The 17,083-nt window shown below is 43.8% G+C and overlaps 1 protein-coding gene across 3 annotated transcripts in view; it reads right to left on the minus strand.

Moving 5' to 3' along the window:
• Positions 1–819: 819 nt before the first annotated feature.
• Positions 820–17,083, minus strand: part of NT5DC3 (5'-nucleotidase domain containing 3) — a 53,291-nt gene continuing 37,027 nt past the window's right edge. For all 3 annotated transcript variants that reach the window (XM_074326226.1, XM_019728490.2, XM_074326227.1), the window contains 5 exons: positions 16,944–17,025; positions 15,866–15,952; positions 12,748–12,888; positions 7,048–7,112; positions 820–5,054 (listed from right to left, as the gene is read on the minus strand). In XM_074326226.1, the coding sequence (XP_074182327.1) occupies positions 4,802–5,054; positions 7,048–7,112; positions 12,748–12,888; positions 15,866–15,952; positions 16,944–17,025 (628 nt within the window). In that variant the 3' untranslated portion in view covers positions 820–4,801. The remainder of the gene's footprint in view (positions 5,055–7,047; positions 7,113–12,747; positions 12,889–15,865; positions 15,953–16,943; positions 17,026–17,083) is intronic.

The following is a 17,083-nucleotide window of genomic DNA, read 5'->3' on the forward strand; positions in this document are numbered from 1 at the left end:
TGGGGGTTTTGCTGAGCCAAATCGAAAGTTCTGGAAATCCCACTGTGTCTTGTAAGCTTCTCACAACTCCAGGAAAGGGAAGAAGTTCCAGTTTCAAGCAAAGGCACAGCCTACCCTCTCCTCTAGGATGATATGCCTTAGGAATAATGCCACATTTCCAGGAAATGGCTCCCCAGAAAGAAGATGGGACAGATTTGCTAGTGGGTCCACCAAGGCCACCATCACAGGTACAAAAAGGCAACTGACTGGAAGGAAAAACAGCAGGCTACCTGTGGAATATGTGAATGAGATTAAGGTCTTGGCACGATGAGAGGTCAACGATATTAAGATGTTTAAACACACACGCACACGGTTTTATAAAAAGCTCTTCAAAATATTTATAAATGTATCCAAAACCCAGTTGTGATTTGACTTCATAGCACTCACTTCAAATTCATTATTAGTCAATATTTTCTTACCTTAAGACACTGCTTCCAATTTCCAGCTTTCCTGGTAATTAGAGGGCAGACAAACCTGTGGGTCCCCAGCTCGTCTCATGGTGGGAACTGTCTGTGAGAGAACAGAAATTCCAGCTGGGTTACCTGCTGCCCACCTATGGCGGAGCTCACACCAATTTTCCACCTGTGGCTTAATTACACCGTCTTCGGGCTCGAAAGCAAGCAGGTGCGCTCTGCTGAGAGTGATGGGACAAGAGTGGTGAGAAATGAACCCCAGATCTGTTGCCCCTTCTCTAAGGGGTATTATTTTTTGGGTACCTTAGAATTTGATATGGCTCTGTCACTAATGTAAGCACACAAAAACAGATGACTTACAAAAAACTGGATGATACAATTCACTTTTATTTGGCAATAAGTTCAATATCATATAACATAAAATCAACATTTAGAACAAAGAGCAAATTCACATTCAGAATAAGTAGCACATCTACCCAGTTTGCATTTATTGGGCCTGGTTATCACACTGGCACAATCTGCCATTCTACTAAATAATTAGAAAACGGCTTCCTAAGTCAAGCGTTCAGGCCTGCGGTGCTACAAAAGTACAGAAGTGCTGTTGCGGGGTGGGTTCCCTCCACCGCGGGCGCGCTGAGACGGGGAGCCACATGCAGGAGGTTTACAGGGTGTGTTCTCGGGACCCACGCATGGGAAAGGAACGAAGAGAAAGGGAGGAGGAAAGGGGGCATCCGAGAGGGGGCTTGTCAGCAGCAGAAACTCCCAAAGCGGGCAGCACGCCCAGCAGTTGGGGGAATAAGTCCTTCGGTTTTCTGAAGGGTTGGTGATCTGGGCAGCCAAGCCCATCACCCACGAAGAGCACAGTGACAAACGAGTGCGATGAGAGGTATAGTCAACTAGTGTGCGAGCCTGGCAGCTCAATTACACATAACAATTACGCCATGTGCTGCAAACACAGTATCGTACCACCGTCCATGTAAGTAAATATGCCCAGAGAGCAGCTCCTGGGGGAATATGGCGCACTCACCTACAGAACTTCTTCCTACGGCCTGCCCCCACTGTGAAGTTGCTCATCTGCATGCTTTCAGCAAGGTAATTTCGCCATCGCCACCAACACAACTCACTACAGCAGGGGTTGCAAACTATGCGAGGGCCAAATCCAGCCGCAGCCTGTTTTTGTAAATCAAGTTGTAATGGAACGGAACTGTGCCCATTCCGAGAGTAGTGGCAACAGAAAATGGCCTATAAAGCTGAAAATATTTACTGTCTGGCCCCTTACAGGAAAAGTTGACTGACGCCTGCATTAAAGACACTTCACTCCCTTTCCTTTCCTTAACCCACTAAGGTGTTAGAGGTTAGCTGAGCTTGGAGCCAAGCATCCAAATGCTAAGGCAAATGAGGGGTGTGGGGGAAACAAGGAAATTGACACCAAAAGAAAATTCAGAGGGCAAAACACAGGCTCCCTACTAGGTGAATAGGGCAATCAAGGACTCTGCCTCTGGCCATAGTTTTAGAGCCTTTCAGGTAAGGGCCCCCCAGTGGGCCTTTGGCAGCAAGAGAACTTGGCAGAGTGAGATTCAGTCCACTACTGAGCACACCTGACTGCTTCAAAGGCCTCTGCGAGGAAGAGACAAAAAGCTATCTGGTTCACCCACAGCTAAATGAGCTAGAAGGAAGGATTACATTTCGTTTCTCCTTTGCCATAATTAAGAGGGTCAATGCACTCAAAGCAACTAGTCATTGAGTCAGACATGTGCCTGAATCAATAACAGGTGTTTTATGTTACGTGGCATTAATAGCGATAGCAGAAAACGAAACTAAAGAGTGGGAGCTCTAAGCCAAACTCCTAAAATATCTCAAAAGCCAGGTTTCATCTATAAAAGCAACTCCGGAGAATCCACTGTGCAGGTCCCCTCCAGGACCTTGCGTTCAGCTGGCACAGACTGCCTCTGGACTGTGAATTTTTGTTCACATAATTAGAAAATCAGTCTAACCAATGCTAAAAAAGGAGAGTATTTTTAAATGTACAAACTAAGTTTATGCTGCTCGCTTTCCAAATTGCTATTTTAGAGGGTGGAAAATAGACCCACTTCCCTTGCACCAACATGCACTCATCCGTGAGCATACCAGAGAAGAAAAGGGGAAGGACACAAAGCCCGGTAGTGTGCCAAATCCCAGCTGAGTCGTGACAATGACAAGTTAAAATCTATCTTGACTGAGCGCAGATGAAAAGGCCTCTGTCCTTCATCTGCAGATGGTTGTCCTGACCTGTATCGCTGGCCCGGGCACCAGTTTGCAGTCGACACGCACACTTTCCGTGGGCCCCGCGGAGACAGATGCCAGGCTGCGACCACGTGGGGCAGCTCAGTACTGCCGCCACGTGGGGCATCTCAGTACTGCTGTGTTCAGTGGCCCAGACTAAAACCTTAACTGGTGATAAATCGTAAAATTCATTATTCATACCCAGAAAATGTATTTCTCCCCAGAGGCTTGGGTCACCTAGCCTAGATATCCATGAAAGCAGGTTTTAAAAATTGTTTTATTTCATTCTTGAGTAAACAAAACACCCCAAGGCAGGAATTATAAGCCAAAAGCACCAGTGTGTCCTTTGAGGACCCCAACACTGAGCAGTTCTGGGCATCCACCTGCACCCCTTAAATGCCAGTCTCCAGTAAACTCTGATACTTAAAACACCTGGGAGCTAACAAACAGTAAACAAAAGGCCTACCCCATTCCCAAAAAGGAACGCATTACTGTGTCTATAATAAAACTTAGAAGTAAAAAAGGGGTTTATCTAGGTCTATTGGGTCTAAAGGGTTACCTTCAGTATTACACTTAAATACAAGAAAACATCACAAGTAAAAATCCCATTATAGTAAGCGGCATCACAAAGCATGCTATACACGTATGGAATGCCAAGCTAGCATTTGTCAGTAACTGCTTCCGACACATTTATTACAATAAAAATGCTGAATCCGCAAGCACCCTCCACAAGCCCCCTTCCTGTGACTGCCCATCCATCAGGTTTAAGAATGTACGTCACTTAAATTATCCTTAGAAAGAAACGAGAAATGCTCAGTTAGCTAAGTCATTTCTAACTCTTTTTCTCTTAGTTTCAATGCCCTTTTTATCCTCTCCCACCTGTAACACAGACACCTAAAGAACCCACCCCCCCCCCGATTCCCAAAATAGCCACACAAACATTGCAGGAAAGAAATCGAAGGAGAAGAGAGAGTGAGAGGAGGCTAAGGGGTGAGGGCCCCCTCTCTTCTCCCGTGATGAATGCCAAGCCCGTGGGCGAGGCTGCACAGGTCTGACGCCATCCAGAAAAGGATAGTTTCCGGTAATGCCCATGTTTGAACAAGATACCAACACAGCCCAGTGAGTGCCACGGCATGGCATTTCATTGCAAGGACATTTTTTTTTTCTTTTTCATTTTCTGTCCTCCAATGAGCACATCAAACCAATGCTTGGGTGGCATTTTTGAGGTGTAATGAAATCCTGGGAACCCGCCACAATACGCTGGCTCTTCTGACCTGCTTGTGGCTCAGTCTTATTCTACAAAGTCTGTTCTGCCAGCTGAAAACTTAACCAGACGCTCTGCTCTCCTGACTCTCCTCCTCTGGGGAAGAGAGTGAACCCGCCCATCACTTGTGGCACCACCTGTCCTTCCACAGATGGGACAGGACCCAGGAAGTGGACCCTGAGGACAATCAAGGCTAAGGACTTGCACCTTCTCTTGTTCTTTCTTACTTAAGACTTTCCGGAGACGCTGTTTTTCTTTGAGTGACGTATCAGAACGCCGAAGCCCCAGTACCGAATGGCAGGGGCATCGGCTGCGGTTTGGGGGTCATCTCTGCTACTCATTGACATCAAGTTGTGCTCCTGGAGAGCTCACTAAACCATCCGCTTTCTGCGGACAGTTTATTGCTGCACGTCACTGTGCCCCGCAGTCCCCCGTCAGTGTTCAGTACATCTTCCAGGAGGGAGGCAAGAACGGTTTCAAAGCTTCACCTGCTGGAATACGGAGATGGCATCAAGAAGTCTCACCTGTCCCTGAAAAACGGACATTAGTTGCAGTACCTCGAACAACAGGAAAGCGGATCACAGAGTCTCCATGTGAAGCGTGCCATTAAGCCTGACGTGTGCAGGAAGGCGGGGCTGGTGGGCTGTTAGCTTCTGTCTTAACAACCTGGGGAGTTTTCTCCATAAGGTACAAAATAAATATCGAAGGGCATAGTTGTATCTTTTCTGAAAGCAACACTCGTATCCACACAAAGTCACCCGCGGCATGTCCACCCAATCCAGAGCCTGGATGTTTCTGGCTTTTTCCACAGGTGGGCACCAGATTACTTGGCACGGGCCTCCTGCAGGAGGGGGAGTCTGAAGGTGGGGGTCCCATCAGACCACGCGGGAAGTTCGTGCTGCAGTGGAGTCCTCCTGGGGTAGAACGTGTGGCTGACATCGTAGTTCAGGAGGCAGCTCAGAGACGCCATGTAGATGTCAGCAAACCGTGACAGGCGCCTCAGGAAGTAGGTCGGGTTCTGGTCTGTGCGGAACAAGCTTCCAAACTGGGCGTTGAAGAAACTTTTGGTCATTTCTCTGAAGAAGAAAAGAAGGGCGTAACAGACAACGTTCAGAAAAAGTCTGCTTTTAAGGTACTAAATTCAAAATCACCTTTTCAGTTTCAAAGGATTCATTTGAGAGGACAATTAGCCTAGAAGGGCAGCCCCGACTTCTAATCAGGAAAACAGTCTGGGCGTCCATCCGTCCGAATGACTCTGATCACACTTCCACTGAGGCCAGCGGGACGGAACGCTGTGTAAAGCCCAGAGTGTGTGCCCCTCTAGATCTGCGCACCACATTTCCCCACCAAAAACAGAGGAGGCTGGAGCTGCTTCTGAAGGTACAGAGAGATGCAGAATGTTCTCAGTCCCCAAACTTCCCTCATCTACAGATTGGAACCAAGACCCCCTTATGATAAAGTTTTAGTAAAAACTGAGTAAGAGAAGTAAAAGCATATTATAAACTCTAAACTACTTTGATATCTGAGAAATTTAAAGATTCTTTTATAGAGATGAAAATAAATCTCCACTATCCGCTACTTGGCTTCAAACACCCCACTGCCTCCTCAAAGTCTAGGTTACAAGAATTTTGCAAGGCTGTTCTTCCCACCTCAGAATCTAAGCCCCTGCAGGTGTGCATACGTGCATCTGTGGGTAAATCTATCACATGTACACAGGATATGCACATCTCTGATGGCGAGAACGTTCCAGCAAAATGGCTAAATACCATTTGACTGTTAATAAATCAATCAGTTACAAATATAACAAACATTATAATCATTTACATAGTTGTGTAATAAAAGGTACTAGTTGTAGTAGTTACCTGTTGTCATATTGGTGACAGTAGATGTGACAACCAAAAAGTAGAATATTAAAAGAACTCAATTAGATCCGTGGGTCGAATGACATAAATGGTGTTTAAAATTTTACTGAAAAATCTCATAGAGATATGAAGTTGTTAAAGACTCAAATTCAAAACCAAAATCTCTGATGGGTGAAACAGTTCCTTTACCTAACAATTTGCAGTCCCTAGAGTGTAGGACCCAGGTCTGGCCTTCAGGGGCGAGAGGCCCAGAGTCAAATCATAATATATGCCCATCACCCTCTTACCCAACATTTTTAGACCAACGTTAGAGTGATAATCAAGTTAGAATAAGCAACTGGCAGCCATGGAAAGGGAGGAGGAAGGATGAGTCAATACATCCATGGCTTCTACAGCCCGAGGGATGGACTCTGTCCCTTCTCCATGCTCCCCACCAACCAGACTGTCCACTGCTCAGAGGCCAGAACCCAGGCAGTGACCGCGACCTCCAAACCTTAGAGACAGCTGTGCCTGGGGCAAGGGAGGCAAAGGACAAGAGCAGAAATGATCATGTAAATGGGTCTACACACCACCATCCTCTCAGGGAAGCAAAACTGTCCACAAGGCCTGTTTTGAACAACTGTTCCCTTCAAAGGCACATCAGCCAAACTTTTCTGATAGCAGGGGGCATTCTTCACCAATAAACGTAACGGTACTGAGTGCAGGCACATTCCTGAAACAGCCGAGGTTACAAATAAGCACCAGGGCTGTAGGAGGCCCAAGAATTCATTGTGGTTCAGGGCCCACCTCCAATACTGTCCCAGAAGCCACACTGGGTGGCCGGCATTATCAACTAGAGGGCCACCGGCTGCCCAAATGGAAAAGTCAAGCAGGCAGGGAGGAGGGATGGGTAGGAAAAGCTCCTTCAAAACAGGAAGGGCCTGGCAGGGAATGTGGAATCAAGGTAAGTTACACGTGTGAGTTTGGTGAGAGAAATAAGAGTATAGTCATTTTATTTAAAAAAAAGAAACAAATGACAAGGGTAGGAGGTGTAAGGGAGGTCACTGCTGCCTCAACAAAATGTCACACACCACTCGCTGACAGCAGATGGGTGGTTCTGGACACTGGGCGTGTCACATTCATACCTGGATGTTTGGGGCAGGTGTGTGGGCTGGGCACGCGCAGACAGAGTGACGGACTCCCTACATTGAAAACGGGCTGCTCTTACCTCATCTCTTTCCTCTCCTTTTTCCACTCCTGCAAAACCAGCTGCGACTCTGCATCTCTGTGAACCTGCAGGGCACAAGCCAATTATTGAGACCATTCTGGTAGCAAATAAACGCGTTAGGTAATGAGCATTTGTCAATGGGCAGTTTTTCTTGGAGAAATTTATTCAGGTCTAAGAGATAAGCACTTACACAAAATAATACATTTTCAGACTTCCCAGTTACAATCCTCTCTCTTCACCAAAATAGTTTTAAATGTCCAAAAATGGATATATGGTTTAACAAATTAAATGGAACATTATGAAGGTATTAAACAAGGCTCCTATTAGAAATATTAAAGTCCTGGGGTGACTGGTTAGCTCGGTTGGTTAGAGCGTGGTGCTAATAACACCAAGGTTGCCAGTTCAATCCCCGCATGGTCCACTGTGAACTGCACCCTCCTTAAAAATAATAATAATAACAATAATAATAATCAAAGAAATATGAAAGTGTTGATAAAGGCTATGTATAAATATAATACATACGTATCCACATAAAATATATGTATATATGTGTATAATGTATCCATTACACATATGTATTACATATATAACAATATTAACAATACATACTACCTATTACATACATTTTATAGATATATGCATCAACATAAAAATGGCAGTTAAGTGAAAATAGCAGGTATAACAACAGTACATCCACTAATTGGACGCATGTAAAAATATATGCATACATTTGGAAATTAAGATGGAAAATTTTCTTTAATTTGTGCAAGGGTAGTAGAATTACAATTGGTTTAAATTTTTTCCTTAATATTACCTTTTAAAGTATTTTTTTTTTTACCTTTTAAAGTATTTAAAAGAAAAAAATAACTGTTTTTGTAAAAAGCAAGAAGGTCAAGTACCTCAGATGGAAAAGCAAAGAATTTTCTGATTGGGCTGAAAAAAGAGCGAAAAGAGAATGACAGTTGCCCATAACCTAACAGTGGAATCTCACAAGTGTCTCTACAAGGCTCCTGTGGCTAAACAGAAACACTGGACCAGAGCCAGGGGCGCACGTGATCCCAGAGGACAGATGGCTCCCTGCGACTCATGATCACAGGGCAGCCTTAGGACCCAGAAGAAAAGAACAAACACGCAAACCACCTGCTATTGACGTGGGAGCCAAGGCCCTTCTGTTTATCACATCTGCCCAGTTCAGCACCCGCTAAGGGCTCTGTCACTTCAGACAAAACCCTGAGCTTGCAATTTGGGGCTCTTGCCCCACACCGCTGCCTCCACCACCAGGAAGCAGTGACCCTGAATGACCATTGCCTGTTTTACTGGAGCACCGGACGACTGGCCCGACACTTCTAGGGGTATTGACGGTTCTGTGAGCACAGTTTTAATTAGCTTTCACTTTTTAATCAACAAATTACTCACTACACAATTTAGGCTGTACAAAGTATGTGACTAGATCAAAAATCTGTAAGGTGTCACAAGGAATTTTATATATATATACACACACACACGCATACACATACATATACACACATATAAACATACATGCATCTACACATATACACATATGCACATGCATCTACACACACATATACACATATATCTTCAGCACCTACTATGTGCTGTGCATTGTGCTTGATGCTAAAGATACAAGACAGGCCAAGATGGAGGCCCTTATGGGTGGGAGGGCGTTACCCAGGTAAGCAGATCATGACAAAACAATGTGATACGGCACAGAAAGGGGGCTCAGTCTGTGGGAGGGAATTCCCCGCCCACCTCTGCCCACACACCTTTTTTCCCACACACCCTTTTTAGTCCACGAACGAATCACCCGTGTCCAGTATGAAGGAGAAGCTTCTAGTCCCTCACTCGGCCCCATGCCTGCAGGAGGAGAGAATTCTATGGCTGGTGACCAGAATAAGAATTGCCAAGGTTAACCTACTCTTTCCTTTTTGAAACTACCATGTTTCCCTGAAAATAAGACCTAACCGAAAAATAAGCCTTAGCATGATTTTTCAGGATGACATCCCCTGAAAATAAGCCCTAATGCATCTTTGGGAGCAAATATTAACATAAGACCCGGTCTTATTTTCAGGGAAACACGGTAGCTGCCGCAGGGCATGTGAATGCTCCTCTCTACTCCTGCCCCCAGCCCCAGGGCTGGCTCTGCAAACATGAAGAGCCAACGTGGGTGTCCAAGTTCAAGGCATGTTCTCCAGCCCAGCTTTTCCAGAATGGAGGGGCAGCCATGGATGATGAAGGACATGCAAAGGTTGCAGGCCCCAGAGATCTAAGGTCAGGGGCGCACTCCCAGAGGAGGGTCATCTGAGCTCTGCTGGGTGTGTGCCTTCACCCAGCCTCCCCTCAGGGCCTCCTATCCAAAGCCCACCCAGCATCTGGCCGTGGCTGTCTCCCCCCTGCCCTCCCGAGAACCTTTGTCCATCACTTGTCATTTCTCCCATACAATCAGCGTCCTCACCTGGATCCTTCCCATCAGCATTTAAACACGCTAAAGTCTCTCCCATTAAAAAAACGATTTTCCCTTGAGTCACCCCCTTTCTCCAACTCCGTTTCCCCTACAAGGTCAAACTTCAGAAAACAACCATCTCAGGTGTCTGAAATCTACTTTAAAATATTTCAAAGATTGTGTGTTAATTAGTTATAACTAATCTGTAATTGAAACCATATACCCCAGTGTGGGTAGTTTGTACCAAGAAAGAGCAACCAGAAGCCCACGCCAGAGGTTACCTAGACACTTGAGCCATCTTTAGCCCCCGTCATTAATTAATGTACTTTGCTCTTCATGAGCAGAAATGTAGGCTGGCTTCATGTACTGGCCCTCCCACCTCTGTGTGAGCAGGATATTACAACCTAGCCAGCAGCCCAACAGCCTATCCCAGAGCAGGCCAAATCCAGCCCACCACCCATTTTTCTATCGGTCTATGAACTTAAGAATGGGTTTTCCTTTTCAAATGGCTGAAAACATATCAAAAGGAGAATAATTTCATGATACAACAAAATGATATGAAATTCAAATTTTAGGGTCCACCAGTAAAGTTACAGAGACACAGCAACCACATCACTAACCAGCACTACTACCACCACTAAACACACCACTAACCATCACTACCACCACTAACCACACCACTAACCAGCACTACCACCACTAACCAGCACTACCAAAACTAACCACACCACTAACCAGCACTACCACCACTAACCAGCACTACCACCACTAACCACACCACTAACCAGCACTACCACCACTAACCACACCACTAACCAGCACTACCACCACTAACCAGCACTACCACCACTAACCACACCACTAACCAGCATTACCAACACTAACCACACCATTCTGGGGGACCCTTTAAGGTAGTTAACAAAACTGTTCTTTATAGCTACTTTTCTTAAAACCAAAAATTATATACTTGTAGTTAATGCATCAGACTTGGCTCTAAATGACACTCTGCTGTCTCCAAAAAATATCACACCCATGCTCAGAGGACAGATTTTTCTCCTCAGAAAATAGTTCAAATAACATGCTAGGTGCTCTGAAAATAACCCCAAAGGGAGTTCTAGAAACATCTGACACGGGATCACTGGAACAATTTATAGCTTGCCAGTGGAAAGGGAACAGGGAGGACATGAGAAATGCCATTCATTCGGATATTTTTTGACTACTCAGCCACACTTCTCTGCATCCTAGCGCTGTAAGAAGTGTCAGGGCCTGAGGCGATACAGCAGGGAGGTGAAAGCTAGCGTCCCAGCACCACCCCTTACTTGAGCGAGCTCTCTTCCCCTCGGAGCCTCAGGTTCTTCGTCTATAAAAGGGGGTGACGTCAACACCCACTTCGGAGTTGTACGAATGAACCAGACGTAAAGCCCTTAGAGTCTGGAACATAGTACGTTCTCGTTCCTAAGCAGCTTGAGCCCACTGTTCACTAACCTGCTGATTCTGGAAAAGTTACTTATCGCTTAGCCTCCGTTTCCTCACATGTAAAATGGGGGTGGCAACATAAATGTCCATTTCCTCTTCTTCCTTCCCTAACCTTACGCTTTGTATAATTAATTCTATAAACCACAGAAATATTCTCAGCACTTCCATTTTCTAATCACATACTCAGTCATCAAACTTTTTATATCGGTCAGTGAGAGAGAGAGAGAGGAAAGCAAAGAAACTGTCCCCAAAGCTAAAACACAGGGACAGCATCTACGTGCAGGTCGCGTTTGTGTATCTGACCAGCTGCCAGCATCACAGAGAGACTGCACTCAGGAGAGGAGCACTTGGCCACACCTGAGACCCCTACAGCACACAGCAGGGAAGCACTGAGTGGTGCTCAAAAGCAGGGACCTGGGCATCACACAAGGTTCAAGTTCTTCCTTTCTCATCTTATGACCTCAGACATGTTACCTAACCTCTCAAACACCCAGTTTCCTTACTCTAAAGTGGAAAAACTGCTACCTACCCACACAGGACAACGGGGACTATTAAATGAATAATGCGTGCAGAGCAAGCCCTCGGCACAATGTCTGCCATACAAAGAGTAACTATGATTACTGTATGCCATGTGCACAGACTCGAGGCTACACTAACCCAGAATCAATGCTTTTTATTTTTAGGAAATCATCTCACAGACAAGCATCATAAAGAAACAGAACAAGTTTCTGCCAGAGGTGAGCCAAGAACCCACGTAGCTAGAGCACATGGAAGCAAGACCCAGGGGACATGCAAGGTCCATGCTCTGGACTGTGTGTGCCCTGGAGTAATGACCTGGCCTCCACCCTTCGCAGCTCTGCCTGAGCTCACTGCCAGCTGCCTCCACACGGGCTGCCAGCTGGGCCAAGCAATGCAGTTCCCTGGCCATTTCCAAAGCAGGCTGACCATGTCAGAGGCTGCGGGTGCATCAGCCAAGAAAGTGGGCATCTGTGCCCCTTTTCCTGAAAGAGTCAGCACTCACACTGCGATGGCTGCAGGCTCGGCCCGCTGAACCAAGTGAGAAAGCAAGGAGCATCATGAGATTGGGAAGGAGGTCACAGCTGCCAAGCAGGGAGCTTCACAGGCCGGGAAATCACCACTAAAAACAACACAGCTCACTAACTGTCCAAAAGTGGCTATGTAACTTACAAAAAGAAGAAACTGGCACTGTACTCTAGTGAGCCAACAAATTGTGGGTATTGTCTTCAAAATCAAATGGAGGCTGCACACAGGACCTTGACTCTTGCTTTGAACATTTCCAGTAAGCCATGGTGCCCAGCCTGAAGTGTTCATTCCAGAGGACCCCTAATTTTATAGATGGGGAAACTGAGGCCCAGAATGGAGAGGACCACTGCAGTCTAAAGGCAGAGCAGGACTAGACCCAAACACTGGCCGTGGTTCTCGAATCCTACTACCCCACAGGTCACCTCCCAGCAGGGCTTTAGTGGGAAAGTGAGGACGGTGGATTGTCACTCACAAGGGACGTAAACGAACACCTGTATTCATACAAGCTCCACAAAGCTCCAAATGAGGGCATTTTTAAGGTCTCTTCAAGGATATTGGCAAAACTCTCTTAGGGGCAAAATAACCCAGTAGTTATTCTGCAACATGGCTTACGCTTCATACTTTATAACCACAATTAAACAGAAAATACCTACAGTAACTCTAACTAGTGGACTAACTTCAGGCTTAAATAAAAGGTAGGAGAGAAAAAAATTCCAAACCTGCATTTGCTCCAACAACCCGGTCAGGGTCTGCAGCCACGTCATGGTCTGAATGTACTGCTCCGTGTTCATGATTTTGAGCTCAGATCTTAACTCCGGGATAATTGCACCAGTTCGCCAGCCATGCTTCAGGGTCAAATCCTGATCACAAAGATCACAGAAAGTCAGTATCAATCTCAACAGAATGTAAATCATTTCATTACCTTCCCCAGACACAACGGGCACTCATTGAATTACTTTTTAGTTGTAATGGTTAGTTAGTAACCAAGCCCAATTCCATGGATTACATTTAATTAAAACCGAGTTAGCCCAAGGCTTTGACCATTTCCCCCCAAGAAAGTTTCTATTCCAGAAATAATGACTATGAGTCACAGCCCTTGCAGAAACACTGGGTGAGGAATCATTAACCATGGCCTGTAAAACAACAGTTAGGTCAGGGGCAGAAAGAGGCTCAGCCGAGATGCTACTGAAGGTCTCCATTCAATTCATCCACAGCAGGCTGAGGAGCACCACTGGCACCAGGCCTTGTGGGTTAGGGGAACCGGGGGATCTCAGGCTTGGACTCATCTCACAACATAAACACACATGATCACATTTTTCATTCCAAATATTGTAACCCCATGATGTGACAACAGGCCAGACTACCTGATGCTAACTATGTCCTGGAAAATCTAAGATATACAATCACCATACTGAAGGGTCATCCATTTCTCTCATTTGGCAAACATTTATCAAGTACTACGACTATTTGCTGGGCCCTGTTCTAGATACAGGGATAAAACAATGAACAAAAACTGACAAATCCCTGCCCTCATGGGAAATACAGACAACAAATAAGCAAGTTTTATAATAAACACACCGTGTTAAGTGGTCTGAAAATTTTTGAAAGATTGAAATCATACAAAGTATCTTTTCTGCTCACGAGGTATGAATCTAGAAATCAACAGAAGAAAAAAACTGGAAAATTCACAAATATGTGGAAATTAAACAACACATTATTAACCAATGGGTCAAAGAAGAAATCACAAAGGAAATTAGAAAATACCTTGAGACAAATCAAAATGCAAACACAACATACCCGAACTTATAGGATGCTACAAAAGTAGTGCTAAGTGTAAGATTTATAGCTATAAACACTGACATTAAAAAAGAAAGGTCTCAAATCAACTACCTAACTTTATCTTTTAAGGAACTAGAAAAAGAAGAACAATCTAAATCAGAGATAAATAAAATAGAAAATAGAAAAAAAATCAACAAAACCAAGAGTTGGTTCTTCAAAAAGATCAACAAAATTGACAAACATTTAGCTTGACTTAGAAGAAAAGAGAGAAGACTCAATTTACTAAAATCAGAAATGGACGTGGTGATGTTACTACTGATTCTACAGAAGTAAAAAGGATTTAAAAGAGTACTATGAACTGCTGTATGCCAACAACTTGGATAACCTAGATCAACTGGAAAATTTCCAGAAACACACAACCTACCAAGACTGAATCATGAAGAAATAGAAAATCTGAATAGACTTCTAATAAGTAAGGAAATTGAATTAGTAATGAAAAACCTTCCAACCATGATGGCTTCACTGGTGAATTCTACCAAACATTTAAAGATGAATTAGTACCAATCCTTCTCAATCTCTTCAAAAACTGAAGAGGAGGGAACACTTCCTAACTCCTTCTATGAGGCCAATTACCCTGATAATCAAATTTTAGTGTGGAAAGCTGGTTAAAACACAGATGGCTGGGCCCACCCCCCGAGCTGCTGACTCCATAGGTCTGGGGTGAGGCCTGAGAATTTGCATTTCTAACAAGTTCCCAGGTGATGCTGATGTCTCGGGACCACACCTGAAGAACTACTGCGACCATGTTTCCCCGAAAATAAGACCTAGCCGGACCATCAGCTCTACTGCATCTTTTGGAGCAAAAATTAATATAAGACCAGGTCTTATATTATAGTAAAATAAGACCGGGTCTTATATTATAGTAAAATAAGACCGGGTCTTATATTATAGTAAAATAAGACCGGGTCTTATATTATAGTAAAATAAGACCAGGTCTTATATTAATTTTTGCTCCAAAAGATGCAGTAGAGCTGATGGTCCGGCTAGGTCTTATTTTCGGGGAAACATGGTATGTGATTACCTCTCATAGGCTAAGATCTGCATATGTGTTTGTGTGTCACTTTACAGGGCCATGTACCCACATGCCTTAAGGGTAGCACACAGCTACTTTTTTCATCAGGGCCCGAAGACCCCACCTAAAGAGACAAATGCCAATGATACCATGTTGCTTGGCTGGACATTCTGGGAGTGATGACATTCTGACAGTAGCCCTTTACAGTTCTACCTTACTAAGCACTTCTATATACATTATCTCATTTCACTCTTCTTACAAATGAGGACACCAGGGCTTGAGGGACATGTCCAAGGTCACATGGCTAATAAGCAATAGAGCCGGGATGAAAACGCCAGTCTTCTAATTCTGAGCCTGTGATTCCTTCCACTAGACCTCAACCCACTAGACAGACTGATTCTGCAGAGTGTGTGCTGGAGTCACCTGGGAAGAGGGTCACCACACACAGGCGCTGGAATCGACCCCCTCTACCTCCAATTATATATTGTTCCAATTATACCGTAGGTTAAATCATAATTCAAGTCCTGCCACACTCCTCTAGTTATTCCAAGGGGCATAAAAAGTCTCATTTTCACATAACAGCTTTCCTGGAAATGCCAGTTTTGTACACTTTCGAAGTGACTGGCTGGCAAAAGAAGCCCTGGCTGATGTCTACAGACTTTTATGCTGCAGTTGTATATTTCTGACGCATTCCTAAAAGGAAAAGGAAAGAACACTGGCATTTATTTCTTACCATTATTCAAATGGAAAGATTTTTCTGATAAACTCTGAGTAAATTGCTAATTTCCACCATTTCCAAAAAAATTTATCTTTCTCACAATTGATCCATCCTGTTCTGTAAAAAATGAGACATAAAGAAAAAAATTGTGGCCTACTCCTCATTTTTATGAAAATATAACATGGTCTGAAGCAGAAGAGAAATTCCTTAATCACTGTGACTAATACGTCTGTCCCCCAACAAAGAAATAGGAAAACAGGCTCCTCACCGCCAGGTCACTGTATATATGGTCACCAAAATATAATACTTTGGATCCTCTCCATCCCGTAAGCTTCAAAAATTCATATAAGTTGCCCTGCAATAAGGAAAAACACAGCTATTATATCATATGACAGATAGAGACCTGTGTATAACCCATGGTCCAACCTGCTTTTTAAAAAGTTCAAGAAGCTTTTTCTTTTATGATTTATATTATCAAAATACAAAAATGAAAGCATCTTAGTATGAAATTTTTTAAGCCTTTCTTCTAAGTCGAATATAGTTTTCAAAAAGATTCATATTGTACATAACTCTTTGTAATGACCTTTTTATGTGTAACATGCTGTGACCATCTTGCCAAGTCAAATATCAAGTGGCCTTGTAATTTCCGTTCCTGAGAAGTACTGTACTTCATTTTACCAATTCCCTGATGTTGGACATTTATTTTGTATTATTTACTTTGTTGTGTATTTTGTAAGTAACTTCATGATAAACAGTCTTATACCAGGGTTTTAGCTACATCTTAATCATTTTCTGAGGCTCACTTTCTAGAGGTGGAATGACTTTATCGATTTAGCTAATTGTTCATGGCCTAGAAAATTGGCTGTTATATACCGACCAGGAATGGATCCGTATGTTAAAAAATAAAACAAAACTAACTTCAGCAACACAATAATAGTCAACAATTAAATCATTTATTCAAACATTTGCAAGCCTTACATCATGCCAGAATATATTAAAACTGTATAGAAAACATAGCTTGTCAGGAAATAATAATTAATGTAATATGTCATGGGATTAAATGCTCTTAAAGAAAATTTTCCAAGCTTTGCTATTGACTTCTTAAATGTTATGTAATGCTTTAAATTTCATTTTTGAAAACTATTCGATTCTGAGTTTAGATACAACATATTGAAAATATATTGACTTAAGCTTAAATTTTGCCACCAAGTTATAAACAGTCAATTCGAGCAGAGTACTCAGAGCTGTGCCTGGCACACAGTAGGCCTCCAAGAATGTAGGCTGTTATCATCATAACTGACCACACAAAGCAAAGCAACAAGAAGGATAAACTGGTCATGAGATACCTGCTTGTAAATCTGGCCTTTCTGCAACTTGTAGATTTTATCCCAGAGTAAGACACCTTTCTCATTCACCTTTCGGAAAGGTCTAAGAACAGAAATGGGAGACATGATGACATGTGGCACTCGTGCAGGCTGTCTGCTGC

This window comes from Rhinolophus sinicus, linkage group LG02 (genome assembly GCF_036562045.2).
Source record: "Rhinolophus sinicus isolate RSC01 linkage group LG02, ASM3656204v1, whole genome shotgun sequence".
NCBI classification, from domain to species: Eukaryota; Metazoa; Chordata; class Mammalia; order Chiroptera; family Rhinolophidae; genus Rhinolophus; species Rhinolophus sinicus.